Below are 22,985 nucleotides of genomic sequence, written 5' to 3' on the forward strand. Positions count from 1 at the left end.
TAATCACCTCAGATTTCAATCAGTTCTTTTGGAATAAGATGGTACTCTAAGACAGATAACTTATGAAGTGTCAGGCTGAGCTGCCCGATGTCATGTCATTTACTTCCATGCTTGACTTCGTTGATTTTTTTTTCGTGTGTGTGTGTCTCCCGTAGGGTGAGAAGGATTGGGAAAAGTATGAGGTGGCTCGTAGACTAAAGTCGTGTGTGGATGCCATCCGAACCCAGTACCAGGAGGACCTCAAGTCCAAACAGATGGGCACACGCCAGAGAGCCGTAGCCCTCTACTTTATTGACAAGGTCAGGTCACACAAGCTGCACAGACATAATTTGTGCATATTAGAGGGCTTTTAATCATGACTGCTTTATTTGGGAAAAGACCAAAGGGTTTGAGTACTGGTAATCACACATGTCAATTAAGCTGCCTGTTGAGCATAAAAACAGCAGAGAGTGAAGAGATATCACAGAGGACATCATGGTGGTGCATTTACTGTGACGACATTTTCTGCAGGTTTTCACTTTGAGGAGGTCATATATCATACATTTTGTAATATTTTTTTTTTTTTCCCTCTGTTGGTCAACTTATCATGTGAGGTCTTGTGGACTGTGTCTTTCTTTTCTTTCTGAGGTCTTTTGGACTCTGAATTTTGGTTACTGATGTTCAGTTTCAAAAATCAGAATGAGTTCTGATACGTTTTGAGTTCTGAAAGTTACATTATGGTTTCATAGCATATTGAATTTTTATTATAAAAGATCAAAGTTCAGATCCTCATGTTATGATCAATTTAAGTTCTATTATGAAGCTAAATACTATCATGTTGGATTGATGAATATATCATATATGAAGAGTGAGAAAAGTATGGAAGGCTGTTTCTCTACCTATTTCTCATAATTGTGACTTATGCGACATATACTGCAATTATTTCTCGTAGTTGCAACAGTTTCACATAACTGTAACTTTGTCATAATGTTACCATCTGATAATTGAACTTCACTTCTCATAATTGCAAATTTGTCACAATTGCAACTTTGAGAAAGTACAACTTTTTCATAATTGCAACTTCATATCTCACAATTGACTTTCTCATAACAAATTTGTAAATTTACGCCATTTTGCGACTTAATTGTAATTTTCATAATTGTCACTTCATCTGACAATTGCAACTATCTCATAATTGCAAATTCTTCTCTCACAATTACAACTATTTCTCGTAATAGCAAATTTATCATTTTTTTCGTATTTTTCATAATTGCGACTTGTCATAATGTAATTATATTGCACAATATGCAAATGCAACTTTATATCTCAGAATTGCAAGTATTTCTTCTAAATTTGACTATCATAAAATTGGAAATATCTTTTGAACAGCAAGCATCTTTTTCTAAAAATGCACGCACACACACACACACACACACACACAAACACACACACATACATCCCAGTTCTGTGTGGAGATACTGGATCGAAGGTTACATCCAGTATCAAAGGTTTTATGAGTCCGTTCTTATTACACTCAACAATACCCATACTGCAGCTTTCAGTCCACTGTCATGTCCAAACATGTTCACAAGCAGCTAAGCAGTCACTCTAAGATTTCCTGGCGATCCAGTGTCATGCCTGTATGAGAAAGATGTATGTTTGTGTTGAACTCTACAGCTGGCTCTGAGAGCAGGTAATGAAAAGGAAGAGGGTGAGACGGCAGACACCGTGGGTTGTTGCTCACTACGCGTGGAGCACATCACTTTACACGACACACTGGATGGGCAAAAGTGTGTGGTAGAGTTCGACTTCCTGGGTAAAGATTGCATCCGCTACTACAACAAGGTTCCTGTGACCAAAAGGGTAAGAACATTTAAAAAAAAAAAAAAAAAGACAGATTGTGCTGGCTAACATTTACATTTCTGTTTCTGGTGTGTTTAGATGTGTATTAACTTTTAATAATATTTAAGATTAAAGTTTGACCATCTTCCATTGACTATTTTAAATCTTTTTTGCCTTTTATTTGCATACTGAAACTGAATTTTACTTGGTCCGTTCTTTCCTACATGTATTAACATTGCAACAACACTAGTTTTCCTAAAACACTTCCTAAATACAAATCTAGTGCAAATTGAATTTATCCCATTTATCAATTTCCTCCTTTTGTATGATACTTTTAGTCATAACAGGTGGGTTATTGTTATTTTAGCACAGCTCGTAGCTGTAGAAAGTACCGTTTCTCCACTGTTCTCTAGATGTCTGCTGTACTCAGCCCCTAGATCTTGTTTGCTTGCATAGTTTCATAATGTAAATGAGAACATTTGAAAGAAGCTCATCAAGTGAAAATTAATTAGTTTCTGAATATCTTGCAAGTTTATTTGGCATCAGGCAGACTTTGCGGAAATGTCAGATATAATTGCAGGTATTGTGAAAACCGACCCCCCACTTTCTCATCCCTGCATTACGACATAATGAATAACAATTTAAGCCTTTGGAACTTCATGCCACGTGTCTGGAGCTGCATTACCATCAATAAGCTGCTATTAATTTTCCTTTTTTATAGAATAACAAATGTTTTTTTGTATGCATGTATCTACTTTATATCCAGAAGTCTGAGATTGCATTAAATATCTAGGATTCAGCACCTAATTATAGAAATTAAGGCTACGTCTACATTAATTCAGATTTGCATTAATCTGGAAATGCAATCCTGATTTGAAAACGGCATTTTCATTTTAAAACGCTCTCCGTCCACACTAGCATTTCGCTAGCATTAAATTCACCAAATTAACATCATATTTAGCCCCTGGAATGTGAATTTTACCAGGTGAACCCCCTACAAAAATGTGGATTTTACTTCTCGGAACGTGATTTTTACCAGGAGACCCCCCTGAAATACGATTGGGCTAGTTTTGAGTAGCAATTTTGTTGTGAAAACCTGGCAACCCTGGACGAACAGACATAATCAAGTTCTTACGCTATTCTTCTGGCAGGATCATTTTATTTAGCAAAATCTCACCATTCACTGATATGTCCAGGTCACACTCAATTACCATTATATGTTTGGTCTTAAAACGCAACTGCCCTCAGAACAGCAATTGCAAGTAAATTTTGTTATCTTTACAGGGCTGTGATATGAAGAGTGTGCAAAGTAATGTATTTTTAACAACAGTGTAAAAGTGAATAGCACATAACGGGCACAATACTGTATAAACAAAGATATCTATCGGTACTATATGCATCACATCGTTTTTGAACACCTCCGTTTTCACAGTCCACACTACAAAGTGAAAACAGCATTTTCAGATTTTTCCACTTGGGGACAGCGTTTTCACGAAGCTCAGTTTTTGCAGGACAAAATCGCTGTCTCCGTGTGTAGGGAAGGCCAAAATGGAGAGAGAAAGATGCGTTTTCAAACAAAACTGTATTAGTGTGGACATTGACAAGGCCTATAATGAAAAGGCCTATTTTTTCACTTGCAACTGACATTAAGCATATGACTCCTTTGTGTAGATGGTCAGGTTTACTTCCATTGAAGCACTACATGCTCTTTGGATCATCTTAAATCATGCTGGAGAACATGATCACCTGGTTTTACGCAAACTTATATAAAGTTCATGCAGCTGCTGTCATTAACGCAAAACGTTTAAACAACAAATTCTGAAATTCACATTAATTTCCCAATTCAACTTTTCACTCCAACTATTATGCTGATAATATAATCTGTAATGAAAAATGTTGAGTTATATTAGAAAAATGCAAAAAGAAGCATTTTCGCTAGTGGTCTGTGAGCTTTGGACCCGCATTATCTGGCCGTATTAGTGTTCAATATGCGATCATGTTAAGTGTTGATCTCCCCTACTGTATGTATGCTTATTAGATGGGAAGGTCAGCATATGAATCAATCATTACTAACATACGACCGTGTTAAATTGGGGGAAAATGTTCCAGAAATATAAATTCTGTCATTGCTTGGCGAGCGGTCTGTTTACTTTCTTCTTCATGCATTTGGCTCAAGGATAAATTGTTATTCAAATGAGACTGATTTAAAAGCACCACATCTGCTACCATTAATTAGTTCCATGCATATTTTAGCTGGTTTATTTAGTAGGAGTGGAGGAAAACAGGACTTCTGCGAAATGTCAAATATAATTGAGAGTGCCTCTCTCTCTTTCCTTTCCTCTTCTTTTCCTCAACCTCTGTTCTATGCATATGATAAACAAGCTAACATGTGTTTTCTGTTTTAGGTTTTCAAAAACCTCAAGCTTTTCATGGAAAACAAGCAAGGAGGAGACGACCTCTTTGATCGACTGAATGTGAGTGTAATGTTCTGAAACAGCGGCAGACAGTCATAGATTTTTCATTCTGAGGGATACGATTCTCGAGAGGCTTGCATCATACGAGCTCACACTAAAGGATGGTAGTTTTTCTTTTTAGCTCTTTTTTTTTTAATATTTCAGTCTTAATTTTTGCAGCTGAAGGATTCTGCCCTTGCTGAAGGACAGAAAGACACAGATTGTGAGAGAAAACTGGAAAAACTGTTTGTGTGTGTGTGTGTGAGAGAGAGAGAGATACAGTGACAGAGAGAGAGAAATGTGCCCCCTCGATGAGGTCAGGTTGGTAATGGTGGGCCATCGTGGAGGGGGAATGTTAATCTGTACTTTGGGCTCTTCCGATTGATATGGCAAAGGCAGAGCAAAGGGGTGAATGAGGGAGGATGCGGCAGAGACTCTAATACTGGCCCTCGTCCACAAAGTGCTGCAAATCTTATTACATGCTGCTGTGCTTTTAAGCTCATGTGTGCACTTGAGTGTATATATGCTGCTCAGAAAAAACACATGTCTTGAACTTGGGTGAACCCTCATCAGAAAAGACACTGTTTTATATATTACATATAATCAATTAGACTCAATTTCCTATCTACCTAAATATTAACTTTTTAAGGCGACCTATTATGCTCCTTTTCACAAGATGTTATATACGTCTCTGGTGTCCCCAGAATGTGTCTGTGAAGTTTCAGCTCAAAATACCCCACAGATCATTTATTACAGCTTGACAAATTTGTCCCTATTTGGGTGTGAGCAAAAACATGCCGTTCTTGTGTGTGTTCCTTTAAATGCAAATGAGCTGCTGCTCCCTGCCCGCTTTCCAAAAGAGGGGGGAGCTTTAACTTTTCATGCTTCAGTTGCTCAAAAACAACAAAACTGGAGAATCTCACGCAGCCAAAATGACGATTGTCAGTAACGGTGTTCAGCCTTACATTGTTCAAATCGGACACTGATGGAGAGACTCAGGAAGAAGTTACAACTTTTAGAATGCAACTGGAAGTTTCTGAATGGTCATTGGATACATTTATGTAGTTGCTGAGGAGTTGATTTTGAGCAAAATCCGTATGCACACCCACTATACATATAGCGTACCTGTTTGCCAAACAGAGCCATACACACCAGGCTAACATTTATGATTGCTATCAAATGCTGTGAATGGTCTCAAATTTTTTCCAAAATATCGCTAGGACAGAAACGCTCCTTTTTATAGCAGTCGAGCTTGCCAGGGTCAACTTGCAGGCTATCCAAGCTAACAGACTCTAAATAGTGTTCTGTGCTTGTCTGTGCAGCCAACTACAGAACAGTTAGCATGCTTCGCTAAAACTTTTGCCATTGCCTTAGAACTGGTACATCATTTGCGGGTGGAAATGTTCAGATTAAGGGATGGTAATATTATAGTAAGATCCCCTTCCTATGTCATAAGGGAAGTAAAATCTGAGCGGCTCGTTTTTTCACTTGCTTGTAGAGAAAAGCTTGACAAAACAAAGTTACTGGATTGGCCCTTTTCACATTTTCTGGATTGGCAGATGCACCGGAGACCCGATTATAGCACTTAAACATGGAAAAAATTGAGATTTTCATGACTTTCATGTCAACTTTAATGAGGGGAGCTTGCATAGGAGAGTCTTCTTAAAGGTCCCGTTTTTCGTGGTTTTTTGAAGCTTTGATTGTGTTTATAGTGTGCAATATAACATGTGTTCATGTTTTGCGTGTAAAAAAAACACAGTATTTTTCACATAATTTACTTATCTGTATACCGCTGTTTCCACTGTCATAAAAATGGGCTGATGACTTCCTTGTTCTATGAAGTCCCTCCTTCAGAAATACGTAACGAGTTCTGATTGTGCCAGCGGTTCCTGTGTTGTGATTCGACAGCAGCTTAGCGAACCTTGCCCGGAAAGGTCACGCCTCTTACCATAACATGGAGATGCACGCGCTCAGTGTTATTGTAAACATGTCTTTAATTTTACCCTATCAATTTGAGCCGGAATCAGACCCGGTGATTGGACTGCGGGATGAAAATAACAGCGTTTCGACGACATGGCGACAAACACACTCTACAAACGCAACTCTTGTGTATTCCTGTGGGCGGAGGTTAGTCAAAAAACTGTTTTAGTGACGTCATTAAAGAAGGAAGTAGAGGGATGTAGTCCAAACTGGCCGTTCGATGTAGGCAACTTCTGATAAATAAAATATCTCGCTTGGCATTGAACTTTGAGTTTTAAAATTTTACAGATTTTATTTATACTCTAACAACAACATTACACACTAACTAAAGTTTGAAACATGGGATCACGAAGAACGGGACCTTTAAGATTTTTGCCCCAGCGTACCATAAAACAGGAGAAAATATACCATGGAGCCATATTTTATTATTTTATTCTATTTTTGTTTTTGTTTTGTTCTTTGTTTGAGACATGGCCTGACTGCATAATGGCTTGAGTGCAGATTGGTCATTTCTGTATTATATATATATATATATATTTTTTTTTTTTTTTTTTTTTATGAAAAAAGGCAATGTCCCCAAAAGTACTTTGTCAGGTTTAGCTAACATTGGAGGACATCGTGCAGCAGTTGTGTTCCCAGAAGTATAGCTTGGTTAGACACACATAAACCCTTAACCGAGTTCTTTTGAGTCACTGGGTGTCCTAACCTAAATGTCACAGTGTTCCTTGGTGAACAGTGCTGAACAGGCTGACATGTTCAACATGCATCAAGCGACTTGCCATGAGTGTGTCATCAGACGGCAGCATCGTGTGCTTAACATTAGCACTGGTTGACATGCTAGGACACAGCTGGTGTCATTAGCATTTAGTATCTTTAAAGATATCACATCTAGCTTCATTTAGAATGCAGATTTGTGTTACTGTATTTGTATTGCCTTCCCCTGGGTCGCACAAAAACCACAGTTTCTGAATATTTTTATTTTCAGTACTTTAAGTTTTAAAAGAAAAGTAAGGATTTTTCAATTTAGAAGTTTTCGAACAAGACTGATGTAATCGTACACGCACTTGTTGGTCATGTAGCTTGTCTGCGAGTCCTTTTTAAGACGGTCATCTTGAAGGTGTAGCATCATATTTAACGGATGTGTTTTCTTTATGTCTGGAACATACAACCCATACTCCTGCACTCACAAATCCATTAAAGTTGGTACAAATGTCTGATGTCTTCTGGGGGGCAAAGGAAAGCTTGCTCTGTTGAGATCTTCTATTTTAGACATCTTTTTTTGTCTGTGTGTATTATATTTATTTTTTAGACAATCAAGGCAACAGCGCCATCTAGGGGTTTGCCGTGAAGGTTGATAATAAAATATGGTGATTTTTAATGTCTTGTTTTTGTCTTCACAGACTCAAGTGCTGAATAAACACCTGAGTTCCCTCATGCCAGGATTGACTGCAAAGGTTTTTAGGACATACAACGCCTCTATAACCCTGCAGCAACAGCTGAAAGAACTCAGCAACAGTGAGTACCTTGTTTTTCTGCCTCTCTTTCTCTCTCTTTTCTTCTAGCATACTATCAGTCAAACTTCAAGTGAATATTCAACTTCAAGACAACTAGTTTAATTCCCAGATGTTCAGCCAGTATGGATGTGCATTGGAACATTTGCTAAAAACGCTCAAATATGATGCCAATATGGATTGCTGTCAGAGTGTTCAAAAACAAAACGTACATTGACAACTGTGAGTCCACAGGAACATATGGATATTGTTAGTATGACAGCATATCTAAACTCAAACGAGTGACATTATAATCAAAGTTTCTACTCCATGAGCACGCAACGTGACTGGCCGCAGTTTCACATCAGAGTTTGAGTTTGTAGTTCATTGCAAGCTCACTGATTGTCCATCAGGGTTATTATAGTTTTCATTTTTTGTATTAATTATTATTACAGTCTTTTTAATTGTCACATTTCTATTTATATTACTTAATTATTATTACAATATATTATTATAGAGTTCTTAATTGCTTAGTTATTTTAGTTTTATTTTTAATATTTTTTTAAGGCTGCTTAAGTTAATGTTTTACAATGTTAAATTTCTCAGCACAGTCTAGAGCTATTGCTGTGGAGAGTTTTTGATTTTAATTGTAAAGGTTTTGTTATACCATGTAGTATTATTATTTTAGAACTGTATTATTTGAGTTAGTTCACCCAAAAATGAAAATTCTGTCATTTATTACTCACCCTCATGCCGTTCCACACCCGTAAGACCTTCGCTAATCTTCAGAACACAAATTAAGATATTTTAGTTGAAATCCGATGGCTCAGTGAGGCCTGCATAGACAGCAATGACATTTCCTCTCTCAAGATCCATAAAGGTACTAAAAACATATTTAAATCAGTTCATGTGAGTACAGTGGTTCAATATTAATATTATAAAGCGACAAGAATATTTTTGGAGCGCCAAAAAAACAAAATAATGACTTATTTAGTGATGGACGATTTCAAAACACTGCTTCAGGAAGCATCGGAGCATAATGAATCAGTGTGTCGAATCATGATTCAGATTACCTGTCAAACTGCCAACGGCTGAAGTCACGTGACTTTGGCGCTCTGAACAGCAGATTCGACACACTGATTCATCTGTGCTCTGATGCTTCCTGAAGCAGTGTTTTGAAATCGGCCATCACTAAATAAGTCGTTATTTCGGGGGTTTTTTTGGCGTTATTTAGGGGTTTTTTTTTGGCGCTCCAAAATTATTCTCGTCGCTTTATAATATTAATATTGAACCACTGTACTCACATGAACCGATTTAAGTTTTTAGTACATTAATGGATCTTGAGAGAGGAAATGTCATTGCTCCCTATGGAGGCCTCACTGAGCTATCGGATTTCAACTAAAATATCTTAATTTGTGTTCTGAAGATTAACGAAGGTCTTAGGGGTGTGGAACGGCATGAGGGTAAGTAATAACAGAATTTTCATTTTTGGGTGAACTAACCCTTTAACTGAAAATATATTTGTTTGAGTTTTATTTTTCTTTGTTACTGACCAAGCCATAAATCATAGATATATGGAGCCCAAACTATAAAGTATAAGCATTAAACTGCTCAAACATCTGGATTCAGTCAGGAACCCATTGTTCAAACCCGTTAGATCTTTGGAACACAAATTAAGATATTTTTGATGAAATCCAAGAGTTTTTTTTTAATTCTCAATAGAAAGCAATGAAATTACCACATTCAAGGTTCAGAAAAGTAGTAAAAAACATTGTTAAAATAGTCAACGTGACTTCAGTGGTTCAACCTTAATGTTATGAAGCGACGAGAATACTTTTTGTGCGCAAAAACAAAACAAAAATAATGACTTTATTCAACAAATTCGTCTCTCCAAATTCGTCATTCTCCTACGCTTTTTTTCGGTGCAGCGCTTACAGCTTCTACGTCAGAACGCCGACTCAGTATTCGCTGACGCCTGTTCATGTGAGAAGCACGACGCATGCGTGTGATGCTGGCGCAGGAGCCGGCGTTCGGATGTAAACATGGAAGCGCTGAGCTGCGATCACTGTGTCAACTGTGTACGAGTCTTACAGGGTAGAAAAGTATTCTCGTCGCTTCATAACATTAAGGTTGAACCACTGTTGTCACGTGGACTATTTTAACAAGGTCTTTAATGCCTTTCTGGAACTTGAATGACAGTAATTGCTTTCAATGGGGTATAAAAAAAGTTGGATTTCATCAAAAATATCTTAATTTGTGTTCCGAAGATGAACGAAGGTCTTACGGCTGTGGAACGACATGAGGGTGAGTAATTAATGACAGAAATTTCATTTTTGGTTGGACTAACCCTTTAAGTATATAGTGTAAATTATTTGAACTAGTAATCTGATGTAGCGCTGGAAAAAATTAAGAGAATCGCCATATTTATGCATTTAGTTATTGGCTGGCAAAATGACCTGTTGCTCTCTGTTTGTCATGGTCATAAATTGTTACAACAAAACCTTTTATTATTAACATGGAAGGGACTGCATTTATCGTGTCATGTCTGCTCAGGGCACGGTTTGATGGACATGTTCTAGTTTGTTGCACCACTAGTGTAAATGGGATTCTCATCATTAGTTATTGAATTGTGTTTTTGCGCTAATGAGACTGTTGAATGTTTGCTTGAGTAGTGTAACTATCTGAGTATCTCTAGCGAGTGCTACAATCTGTGCATGTGATGTGTGTGTAATGCTGAGGTGTTGGATCGCCGCTGAGAGGAAATCTGTTTTCTGTATCCACTACAAGCTCTAATTAAATCAGCTCAGTGTGTGGCAGGGTCTCGCCCATCAGGTGCCATGTGCTGTGAGTATAAGTGGTCGGCATGTTGGCTTGTAATTTACAAATTTACACCGAGATACTTGTTTAAGGTTCTAGAATTAACCATTTCTAATTCATTTAACCATTTTCTGCTTTGTATTTCCTTCACGTTACAGGCATTACAATTGTTTTGATATTCAATTAGAATGAAAATATTAATTATAACAAACATCAAAAAATGCATTTTAAAAATGTGCAGGTGATTATTTCAACTCAAAGTTAAAAGGAATGATATACTGTATATATTTTTAAATAAAGAGAATGAAGCCTCATTTTGTAACAGTTAAGAAATAATTTATAAATATAATTATTCATTATTTGTGTTACTTATTTTTACTCTAATGTGAAAAATCTCATTCTTATTTTAATGAAAAAACTATTATTTAAATGCAAGTATGAATACTTTATCTATGTACTGCCTTATGTTAAATTTTAATTTTTAAATCATTGTATTCAAATCAGGCTATAAACTATACTAAAACTATAAAAAAATATATGTTTGTTGAAATAAATTTGAAATAAATTAAAATATAAATATTTATTGAAAAACTAACAAAAATAAATTTAAAAGTAGAAATTTTAGAAATGTAAACTGAAATAAGTTTGTTGAAACACTAAAAAAATATAAATTGTAAATGAATAAAACTTACTAAAACTAAAATAGAAATAAAATAAATTATACCTAAATAGCAATATAAAAAAAAAACTAATAAAATGACAAAAGCACATAACAAAATTACTAAAAATTAATTGTAATAAAACTAAAATAACTAAAAATTCTCATTACAGGATTACAGTAATAAAAATAACCACTTTACTTTATACAGAACAGTTTGGATGGGGTGGAATATATCTATTTTTAGTATTCTTAATAGTAATGATCTTTATAGTAATTGTTTTAGTTATTTTGTTCAAATCTAACAGCTGCCAGTTTACATATTTAAATGTATCTGTCACTCAGCAAATCTTCTCACTCTCTCTTGTTCTGTATGTGTGTGTTAATGTGTCATTCTTACTACAGTGAAGGAGAATGTGGCGGAGAAGTTGCTCTCTTACAACAGGGCAAACCGTGCGGTTGCAATTCTATGTAACCATCAGCGGGCGCCGCCAAAGACCTTCGAACAATCCATGGCTAACCTGCAAGCAAAGGTACTGGAGATATGAGACTGAATAGTAAAAAAGCAACATTTAAATAACATGAAAGAAATGTTTAAATGTGATGCTGTTTTATTAAGGTTTTTTTTTTTCTTCTTTTGCTCCTTTCAGATTGACAGCAGGAAGGAGCAGCTGGACTTGGCTAAGAAAGAGCTAAAGCAGGCCAAGAAAGAAGCCAAAGGGAGCTCAGACAACAAGCTGCTCATGTCAGTATCTTATTCCAGGCCTCTGAAAAGGGGCTTTTGTTTGCTCTTGCAGCCTTTAGAATCCTTTATACACTATATGAATATGATATACACACATGTAAAAAGCTACAATGTTTGTGTCAGTGTGGTGGAGAAGAAGAAGAAAGCTGTGCAGAGGTGTGAGGAACAGTTGCTGAAGATGGAGGTTCAGGCTACAGACAGAGAGGAGAACAAACAGATCGCCCTTGGCACCTCCAAACTCAACTACCTGGATCCACGCATCACCGTGGCCTGGTGATGATGTCACACTCAAACACACAAACTTGCTACACAGATATTCTCGTTATATTTCATATTAGAATTATTTCAGTGTTTCTTTATTTTCTGCTTCTAGGTGTAAGAACATGGAGGTGCCACTGGATAAAATTTACAACAAATCCCTAAGGGATAAGTTTGCTTGGGCTGTCGACATGACTGAACATGACTTTGTGTTCTGAGTGTGATTTGTTCGTTTTCCAATTCAACACATTTTATACAAAACACACATTTTAATCTGTTAACTGAATTGTGCAGCCATGTTCTTTTGTGATATTGTTGGCACTTTTTTATTGTTCCTTTTTTTTATATTGTTTAATCAAATTCAGTTCTAAATTATTTTAAGGAAGTTCAATAAATGTTTATGCCTTGTAGGGAAACCTTTTAAGTCCTTTTTTATCTAAATGACCACAAAAGCTTTTTAGGAGACATATTTTACCTCAAAATCAGAGAGAAAAAAAAAATAAAAATTTTATGACCATAAGGGTTTTTTTAATGTTTTTAAAAGAAGTTTCGTCTGCTCACCAAGGCTACATTTATTTAATTAAAAATACAGTAAAAACAGTAATATTGTGAAATATTATTACAATTTAAAATAACTGTTTTCTATTTGAATATATTTCACAAAGTAATTTATTCCTGTGATGCAAAGCTGAATTTTCAGCATCATTACTCCAGTCTTCAGTGTCACATGATCCTTCAGAAATCATTCTAATATGCTGATCTGCTGCTCAAGAAACATTTAATGTGTACAATTGTACAAAATATTTGTGTACAATATTTTTTTTCAGGATTATTTGATGAATAGAAAGTTCAAAAGAACAGTGTTTATCTGAAATCTAATCTTTTGTAACATTATAAATGTCTTTACTGCCACTTTTGATTGATTTAATGCATCCTTGCTGAATAAAAGTATTCATTTCTTTAATTTCTTTTCAAAAAAATAAAAATAAAAATTCTTACTGATCCCAAACTTTTGAACGGTAGTGTATAATGCTACAGAAGCTTTGTATTTCAGATAAATGCTGTTCTTTTGAACTTTCTATTCATCAAGGAATCCTGAAAAAAGTACACAACTGTTTTCAACATTGAAAATAATCATAAATGTTTATTGAGCAGCAAATCAGCATATTAGAATGATTTCTGAAGGATCATGTGACACTGAAGACTGGAGTAACTATGCTGAAAATTCAGCTTTGCATCACAGGAATAAATTACTTTGTCAAATATATTTAAATAGTACACAGTTATTTTAAATTGTAATAATATTTCACAATATTACTGTTTTTTACTGTATTTTTAATTAAATAAATGTAGCCTTGGTGAGCAGACGAAACTTCTTTTAAAAACATTAAAAATCTTAGTGGTTCCAAACTTTTGGACTGTACTGTACATCACCACAATTTTTTTTTTTCTGATTTAAAATAGACATTTCATGGGGAATATTGTCAAATTTTAGCTGAAGCAAATGATGTTCCGCATCATGCCGTAGACCTTTGATAAATGGTATGTGACTTTATAATTTCTAAGGTGTAAAGGCATTAATCATCGACTTACCCAGCTTACATATTGACCAATTACAACAGTCATTTACATTTCCAAGAATTCACCCTGTTAGTTTTAGCTCGAGTGTATTTGAGGCAATATATTTTGCATGTCAGCATATGAAGAGCTCAGATGCAAGCCACCAAACACCACCTCCTTCAAAAAAATATATAATATTGAGCGAATGTACATAGTATTCGTTCATCAAATATTTTACCTTCAAATCCGTTAAATCCCGCGTCAGTCCATTCAGATACCGGTTCGTTGGCAGAAACCGCTAAACGCCACTTCAGCAAAAGCTGACAGAGGAACCAATCGGAAGACGCGAATGATTTCAAGATGAATGACGGTGAGCCGGCTTTTATCATGTTTTGTCCATAGTGGCAATGACAGGATTTCGCAAGTAGCAAGTAAACACAACAATGTTCCCTTTGCTGCTGTAAAACTGACAGAAACGGACGTTTTACCATGTTCAAAGAGGTATTTTGCAAAAAAAAAAAAAAAAAAGTTAAATGAACTGACAAATGTGACATTTTTGAAAATGTCATTTCAATAACTGACTAACAACCTTTTCATTGTCATTAAAGTGAAATTACTGAACCTAAACATAGGAGCCTTGTAAAAAAAAAAAAGCTCATTTAAAAGAAAACATAGACAGACAAGGTTTTTGTATCTGAACTCATGTCTCTGACATATTTAGTTTACTTGCCCCTGCCATAAATAGAGGTAAAATGGTGAATGGTTTAAGAAAGCTACCAATATAGAGAGATGAGGACACAGGTTTTAAGAAACAACTTTAATTCAACAACAGGAATGGTGTTAGGTTGGCACTTGGGCTAGTGCTGTTATTACAGTAACGCAGGGTTCGATTCTACAGTTGGATGTCATGTTTAAAAAGTTCTTTGCAGTCCATTACAGAAAAAAGGGTAGCATACAGTCACAGCATCAAGATTGACTTTAATTCCTGCTAAATATTAAAAAAAGCATCACATCAAACCAAAATATGTTAGTCACCATAGAGAAAATCTTGCTGCTCCTGAATGGTTTATATAGTGTCTTCTACTTAGTATCCTGTGAAAGATAAGTGCATTTTACTACAGTATGCCAGAATTAAATGCCATTTAAAATCAAACATTCACAAACAAAACTAAATTACTAAAGCAACAGAAATAAAATAAAACTACCTGTACTAGGAGGCCTCTCCTCCCTCTTTGACCTTGTTCTCCCCTTCAATCTCTTCCACTCCAGCCTGAGTCATCAGGTCTGCTATGTTCTTCTCCAGATCATCGATGCGGGTGCTCATTTCATCAAGTGAATCTTGTTAAGGAAGATGGTAATAAACCACCATTTAAGTGAGTGTGAGGGTAAAGCAATATTTGATTTTGATTTGTAATCAAGAGTTGTGTGTATTCTAAACTTGCAGGCCATTAGTACTGAATTAAAACATTAATGCATTTGTAGGTTTGTGAACCTGATCACAGGGTGGCGACAGGATTTTGTTGATCTTGTGGTTGTCGTAGATGTGGTAAATTTTGATTCTATGAAAATGTGGAGCTTTCGACAGAGATTAGCAATATCAGCCCTTCCTGTTCAATAATGGTGGTTGTGGCATTTTAGTAGTTAAGGATCTGGATTAGTCTATCCGAGATTGACTGTTTGATCTGCCTCTCACATTTGAACCCCTGAGTTACAGATACTGAACCCTGAATTAAACTGAATAACACGGTGAATTCATGCTGGTACATAGACTTGCCAGAATAAATATAGACCTTATTCAGAGCAGCGCCATTACAGGTATGAAAGCAAGGCTGTGAGGGATAGACTTTTCAATGGCATATGCTGTATAAAGTTTATAGATCAGTTATAATTTTTGAAAAGATGTTTTGCCAATTCAAAAACACATTAAATATCAGTACAACCCACTAAAGAGTATCCTTCACAGCCTCAATTTCATTCCCTTTAAAAATCAAAGATGGCACTGCTGTGAATAAGGTATATTGCTATCAATACAAATTTAAAGACTCTCTTTTATGGAAGACCATTTCCACCACATAAGAGGAAAAAAAATAATAATGCTTTGGTAAATGTTCATTACGACATTAAAAATCAGAATTATGACATATAAGTGACATTAATGAGATGAAAAGTCAAATGATGACTACCTCATTGGAGTATTTTGAATAAATACTCCCATAAATAAATTTGAAATATGACATACAAAGTCCATGCGACTTTGTCACCATTTCCATTTATGTCAATTTAAACCATCTCAATTATGACTTAGTGCGTCAATTTCGATTTTATATCTCAAATATGACATCATTTCGACTGTCATCATTTTTTACGTCATTGTGATTTACAAAAACGTGCTTTTTTCCTTCGGTGGAGGAAATGGACTTCCATACTCTACTTCATATTTAGCAGATGCTTTTTTTTATCTATAATCTCATTTAAACACCTTGTATATCTGAGACTACTAGTGCCTTCTTGAAAAACCCTATAGCTATAACAAAAACCAGAAAGGATATTTCTCCCGATGATCTGGTCTGACATTGTCTGGAATTTATCCTGCATCTGCTGCAGCAATGTCTGCACCTGTTTGGGAGAAACATGCAGTTAATCTAACATATATAAATACATGAAGACATGTAAATATGCTGGAATAAAACATTGTAACAAATAAATCTGCTTGTTTAAATCACAACAATAATTTTTCAGAAAAAAATCTAATTTAAAACCGTAAACGATGCTTATATCCCATCAAAATTATCCAAGTACAACAGATAAACAGGGCCTAGCATTAGCCTAGCTTAGCAAGCCACAAAAATGTCGTTTTTTTCAAACCTACCACTGCTGTGAGATCCTGCACCGATTTCGGGTCTGTCTCTGCCATTTTTTTTTTAAATAAATAGATGCGAAAAGATGCAAAAGATGTTAATTCTTCTTAAAATTTTGTATCCTCCCAGCTCTTTGCTTTCTAAAAAATCAGCTGCTGGCTAAAACACGGAGTCGTGACAAATATCGCGAGATTTTAGAGACCTCTCAGTGAGAGATTCCCACAGCTGCAGACACGCAAATGTACTTCTGGCGTGATCAGACGCTCAGCAGCAGAGCAGTGCTGCTCATCCAAAAAATGCAGTCATTTCATCTATTAAAACCAGCAGGATAGGCCAGAATTTATTTAATTGATTCGGCTGATTTTGTTGCTCGATGGCAAAATGGTTGTTTTGTTTATTTATTTTTACACCATTGTGTAGGAGAGGCAGAGATTACCAAATAAAATCTTTATTTGATAGATATATTTTGGCCTTTTAGACCGTTTAAAATCACAATTAAGACGTTTCAAATGGGCAGAACAACATGTAGACTAAAAGATAAATGATCTAAAAAAAAATGTTGCGTGCAATTTATTTGTCATATTTGTTCAGTTTATGCAGAATATAAGAAAGAGTCGTTTTGTTGTTGTTTTGAAGTTTCAATACTTCACCGTCAAAATGAGTAGAATGGGAGAAGTAGCGCAATTCAAATATTTGGTTTGATGCAATCTTGTGGTGTTCTCTCTGGTTTGTTTTGTTTTTTCCTCTTCCTCTGTAACATTAGACTGATGAAAGCTGCGCGCGGTCAAGCCCACATCTCCAAACTGCATCAGCCTGATTTAGACTGGATGATGGCTAGATGAGACAGCATATGACTGCTCATGAGTGTGTGCTGCTGATATTATAGGATAGTTGTCAAACAAGTCTTCGCCCGAAATAAGGTATGCTTGAACTTACTACGGTTATTTCCTTTTTGCAACAATGCAACTTCTTTCTGTTATACAAAGCTGTTTCGTTACAGTAAAGCGAAACTGAATATGCAAAAGAGTGAGTAGCTTAAAGCGAAAAGCACCATGGTTTTCGCGTTGCATGCCTGAAATTGCCGATCTGAGAGTTCTTGAAAGGCGATACTGCATTAATGTTCACTCTGATTCATCAGGTTCACTTTATTGGACAAGACAAAACATGCAGATAAGTTTTACACGCAGCGTATCCCGGAGTGGTTTGTTCATATCCTCCTTGTAGTGATTATGTCCTGTTCTTTTGAGTCGGATCTTTTGAACCATTTAAACCGGTTTTGTGAAAAGAAAGGTGTCGTTCACGAATCAAATTGAATCAGTAAAAGCGGTTCTCGAATTAACCGAGTGGATCTTTCGTAATTAAAAATGATATAGGGTATCTCATTCGGATAGCCTGTCCTAATGAGTCGAGAACCAATGAGTCAGATTATAGAACGTTTGACTGATTCGGCGAAAAGTTACTTTAATTGCCAGAAAAAAAGTAGCCTATAGCCTAAATAAAAGTGACTATTTGTGTACGACTCGATTGTATTGCAGGTTTATTAGTATGCATGTGGAGCATATTGTTTTAAATAATCTTTAAATAACTTTCCGCCTGAGGATGAATTCATTTTAATAGGCCTATTGTGAATTCAAATCAGCCTATAGCCTATTAGGCTCTATTTTATGAGTTCAATCATTTTGAAGTGGACTGGGACACATAACATACAATAAAACTCTCTTACTACTAAGACTTAGTAAAATTATAATAAACAGCAACGATGACGTAAAAGAACCACTAAATCGATTCACAAACTGTTCAAAAGAATCGATTCAGACTTCCCATCACCTATTCACACTGGTGTTTACTGCGCTTAAAACGGAATTTAATTAAGGTCTCGAGACGTTTAAGGTTTAACTACTTGCAACATGAAGACAGAAAAAAGGAAAACGTTTAAAAGCTGCTCAGTGGTGGAACGCAAAAACGCGTTCTGTGTGAACCGACTCTTCAGGTTGGAACCCACATGAGGAATTTTCCTGCTGTCCCAACGTGCTATCCGGTTTCTAAATATCATAACACAGACGTGCACATTGCATGAAGTGCCTCAAGCATACCAGACGTGTCTGATGGCCATGTTTGCCATTCCAGATAATGATAGTCTCTTTTTTTTTGTCCAGGAAAACTAAATATATTTAGTGTAGGTGTGTATGTGAACATCTGTTCATGTAGGCTAGGAGACACAAGAGAGAGGTGGAGACATGTCCGACTCAGAAGAGCCCAACCCCCCCCACGGAATGCAGAAGTTATGCAACACCTCTATGTACAGTAGCACTTCTCAGAAAGTATACTTCACTGCTAGACCTCCACTATACAAAAGCAATGCTTAAGTTCTTGTTTCCAGTTGCCTTCAGATGGATTATACATTCTTTACTAATCTGACTAGGCTACTTACCATATAATCCTCTTTAAAATGTTGCAGGACCCTTCGGCTTGATTTTGTTCTTGAGGATTTTTGTTTGTTTGTTTGATCATATGCATGCATTTTATATTTTCCAACCATCAACACTTGTCAGCTAGGTATAGTTTTCTTACTGGCTAATAATTAAGATAAAGTTATGATGAAACTGACTGATAGTCTTGGTAACAACAGTAATGTTTTGCCATGTATGCCGTTATTTTCCGTCTGAATTACAGTCGAAAAATGTAAATATAATCCAATACAATTTAAACGGGGGGAAATTAATAGGGGTCATATGCTCAAGAATGCAATATTGGTTTAAAAATTAGTTTGAGATTACACCTCAAACCTTTTTCTACATCCTTTAAAGAATGCTCACCCTCAGAAAACATGTCTGTCCAAAGCTTTTGCTGATTTGAGGAAATGATGCTGCAATGTAAGCTCAAAACTGTTTTGAAACTTTCTAGATCTTGTGACTCAGCCCATCATGTTGAGGAGATGTTTGTCTGGTCAGAGACAAAGAGAAGCCTTATCTTTTGCTGCACAGTTCTCCTGTGAGCAGAGCACAAACGTCCTGTTTGGCTGAGATACTGTCAGGCTGGGTGGCAGCATGTAGAAGACTGTTACTGTTTCACTACTATGTAATTGGTCCCTCATAGGATCTCATGTATAGAAAGGCGCACATAAATCATGTACAGTGTGTCTATATTATAGTTATTGTTGTTCCTGTGAGAGCTTTAAGGTTACTGAAGGTGGCACTGTTGCTTTTGTTGGTGCTGTTACAGCTATATATGCCTGTTTTATTACATTGCACTTTATTATGTTATAAAATGTAAAATTGTCTCTTCTTGCAGGGGATATGAGTATAAAGAGACTGTTTTGTTAAGGACTAAGCGATGGAGCAGGGGTCAGAAGAGAACATGGAGAGCTCGTGGACTCTGCTATCCTGGCTGGCTTCTGGTGTGATGGTGTTTGGGGGTGCGGTGCCCTACATCCCCCAGTACCAGGAGATCCAGAGGACCAATAATGCTGAAGGATTCTCCACAAGAGTCTGTCTGGTGCTGCTCATTGCTAATATACTTCGCATTTTCTTCTGGTGAGTGGAGGAGAGTTAAAGGTGCTCTAAGCGATCCTGGGTGGAGTAACTTCCTGTTGACATTCGAAGTGTTGTCAAACAAAACAGAGGTTAGCTAGACCCTCCCTCCTCCTCCTCCTCCCCCCTCCCCTCTGTGCTTCCTGAAACAGTCATGAACGCGCATTTAAAATCATTCTTGTCGGTTATTGGCTGGAGCATGTTTATTATGTTTTGTGGTCCAGGCTGCACCAGTTTGTTTTTGTTGCCATTTTTGGAGCTTGTGCCGACTACAGAGACCGCGTTTTTTACAGTGTGTTCAGGGGACAGGCAGCTAGCGGATAGGGAGGAGATGTTTGCTGTATGTGACAAAAAATGTTTCGGCCGAAAAACGCTTAGAGCACCTTTAATGTTACTACATGCTTGGAGGAAAATTTGGAAATCAAAGTGAAATAATCAGGAACAAATCTAATAAAGGTTTAATTTTTTTAGTAATTTTGTAGGCCAGGGGCCGTTTCAGAAAGGAGGTTAAGTGAAAACCCTGAGTAAGTTAACCCTGAAATGAGGGAAACTCTGGGTTTTCCGCTTCAGAATAGGAGGTATGTCAAACCCGAGAAAGCAGGTTAAGTCTAGCCTGTTTCTGAAAGAGGGGTAACTTATACTCAGAGTCAGTTACTATGGTAAGAGTCAGTTACTCTGTGAATCTAACCTGGTCAGGAGCAGGTTTCCTTCGGTCTTAAAGTGCAAGTGATGTTTAAATAGTTAATTCATTCGTTCACACTGCAAAATTAGTATTTTTTTGTCCTATTTCAAGTATAAATATCTAAAAATTCTTAAATCAAGATGGATTTTGCTTATAAGAAACTGATATAAGATATTTAGTCTTGTTTCCTGGGGGGATCTAAATTAAGTGCATTTTACTTAAGTAAAATTATCAATATCTGCCAGTGTGGTAATACAAATAGTCTTAATGCAAACAGAAAACAAGATTATTTGGAGTGTCTATTACTAAATGCAAATTTACAGTAGCTCCGCCCAATATTGTCAGACCAGGTTAAAATTGATGCACGTACTTGTGGCTGCAGTGGTGTAGGCAGTAGCGTGTTGGGTGCGGAGAATTAACATGTGATGCGATTTACTGGGTTCGAATCTGCCTTCTGCCAAGCTCGCTCTTCTCCCTTTTCCTATCACATATCACATTATTGAATAAAAATGAAGAAAATGTTCTAAAAGTGGAAGTAAATTGCCTAACGTGTGTTTAATAGTGACAAAATCATTTACACTCTGTTATTATTGCATCCTGTTAAATTATTAAATTTTTTTGCATGTGGGATACCATGAAAATGAATATAAGTCCAACAACTTACCACCACGCTTAACTCCGAGTCAACCTACTCGGAGTCGATTGAACTAACTCAATTCAACTGTTCTGAAACAGAAAACTCAGAGTTTCCCATTTCAGGGTAAGTCAACTCAGAGTTCAAATTTTAACTCAGAGTTGGTTGAACCTCCTTATTGAAACGGGCCCCTGTTCTTTTATTTATTAGTCCCCTTTTGTTTGGAGAATAGTACGGAAGAGGATTAGGGCCAAGCAATAATAAAAAAATAAAACCATCTCGAGATTAAAGTTGTTAAATTTCGAGAAAAAAGTCGAAATAAAATGTTGAGAATAAATTCATTAAATTACGCGAAAAAAACTTGTTAAATTTCAAGAAAAAAGTTGAGATAAAATGTTGAGAATAAAGTCATTAAATTACGAGAAAAAAGTCGTTAGATTATGAGAACAAATTCGTTAAATTATGAGAAAAAAGTCGTTAAATTTCGAGAAAAAAATTCGAGATAAAATGTTGAGAATAAAGTCATTAAATTACGAGAAAAAAAATGGTTAAATTATGAGAACAAATTCGTAATTTAACGACTTTAATCTCGAGATGGTTTTATTTTTTTATTATTGCTTGGCCCTAATCCTCTTCTGTAGAATAGACCTTCTTCTCAATATATTTTTTATTTTGCTGTTTTATGCATATTTAAGGTTTTAAACTCTTTTTTAATTTTTTTATTTGTAAAAATGTTTAAAAATAAAACATTAAAAAGTCGACACTCAACATGAAATTGAAATTCACCCCATCTATAGTACACATAAAGGTTCCTTTATCAAAGAACCTTTCAGTGAACAATTCTTAATTTTTTTTTAGAGTGAAAATTATTTTAATAGCCCAAGGAACCTTTTTCCAATATAAAGAACCTTTTGTGCAATGGAAAGATTCCATAATGGAACTTAATAAATGGATAAATTGAGTATTCATTTTTGCACCTGTTTGGTTTCTCTGTAGGCACAACTTTTGCACACTTCACTTTTAAATTAAGCATTTATTACTTTGTTTTGCAGGATAGGCAAACAGTTTGAGCTGCCTTTGCTCCTGCAGAGTGTGGTGATGATTCTTACCATGTTGGTTATGCTACATTTGTGCTGTTCCATCCAGAGCAGCAACCGTGTCAGTACTAAACAGCATCACATCACAGGTAATCACATTAAACAACACCCCATATCCTGAAGTAGTTTGAAACATTTTTAAAAGGTTTTCTTGAAAGCTGGGCTCCCGCTTGGTTATCTCAATGCCATAACATTCAGTGTGGTTAAAGTGTCCCATATTTTGGGGATCATATTAAGACATAAATCTTTGAAAAGTATAGTAATAATCTCTTGGATGAAAGTAGAAATTTGTAAAGTGCCAGTTATATTGATTGCTACAAGGCAGTATTCAAGTAATGTATTTATGCCTGAGGTGATGTGAATGGTATATAGACTCAAGTATGCAAGAACATTACTAAACAG

The 22,985-nt window shown here is 36.0% G+C and overlaps 3 protein-coding genes across 4 annotated transcripts in view; 2 read left to right on the plus strand and 1 right to left on the minus strand.

The window, feature by feature from the left end:
- zgc:173742 (DNA topoisomerase I, mitochondrial) overlaps positions 1–12,638 on the plus strand; it is a 35,685-nt gene extending 23,047 nt beyond the window's left edge. For both annotated transcript variants that reach the window (XM_048167761.1, XM_048167760.1), the window contains exons 13-20: positions 156–299; positions 1,657–1,842; positions 4,227–4,295; positions 7,655–7,769; positions 11,625–11,752; positions 11,870–11,964; positions 12,088–12,237; positions 12,338–12,638. In XM_048167761.1, the coding sequence (XP_048023718.1) occupies positions 156–299; positions 1,657–1,842; positions 4,227–4,295; positions 7,655–7,769; positions 11,625–11,752; positions 11,870–11,964; positions 12,088–12,237; positions 12,338–12,440 (990 nt within the window). In that variant the 3' untranslated portion in view covers positions 12,441–12,638. The remainder of the gene's footprint in view (positions 1–155; positions 300–1,656; positions 1,843–4,226; positions 4,296–7,654; positions 7,770–11,624; positions 11,753–11,869; positions 11,965–12,087; positions 12,238–12,337) is intronic.
- Positions 12,639–14,584: 1,946 nt separating this feature from the next.
- Positions 14,585–16,871, minus strand: hsbp1b (heat shock factor binding protein 1b). Its single transcript, XM_048167763.1, has 4 exons — positions 16,652–16,871; positions 16,332–16,398; positions 14,988–15,114; positions 14,585–14,874 (listed from the first exon to the last, which is right to left on the minus strand). Exons 1-3 carry the CDS (start codon positions 16,694–16,696, stop codon positions 14,993–14,995), a joined length of 234 nt encoding a protein of 77 aa, XP_048023720.1. The 5' UTR covers positions 16,697–16,871; the 3' UTR covers positions 14,585–14,874; positions 14,988–14,992.
- A 341-nt stretch (positions 16,872–17,212) lies between these two features.
- si:dkey-246g23.2 (solute carrier family 66 member 2) overlaps positions 17,213–22,985 on the plus strand; it is a 56,527-nt gene continuing 50,754 nt past the window's right edge. The window contains exons 1-3 of the mRNA XM_048167762.1: positions 17,213–17,560; positions 19,932–20,173; positions 22,539–22,672. Coding sequence (XP_048023719.1) covers positions 19,974–20,173; positions 22,539–22,672 — 334 coding nt within the window. The 5' untranslated portion in view covers positions 17,213–17,560; positions 19,932–19,973. The remainder of the gene's footprint in view (positions 17,561–19,931; positions 20,174–22,538; positions 22,673–22,985) is intronic.

This window comes from Megalobrama amblycephala, linkage group LG19 (genome assembly GCF_018812025.1).
Source record: "Megalobrama amblycephala isolate DHTTF-2021 linkage group LG19, ASM1881202v1, whole genome shotgun sequence".
NCBI lineage: Eukaryota > Metazoa > Chordata > Actinopteri > Cypriniformes > Xenocyprididae > Megalobrama > Megalobrama amblycephala.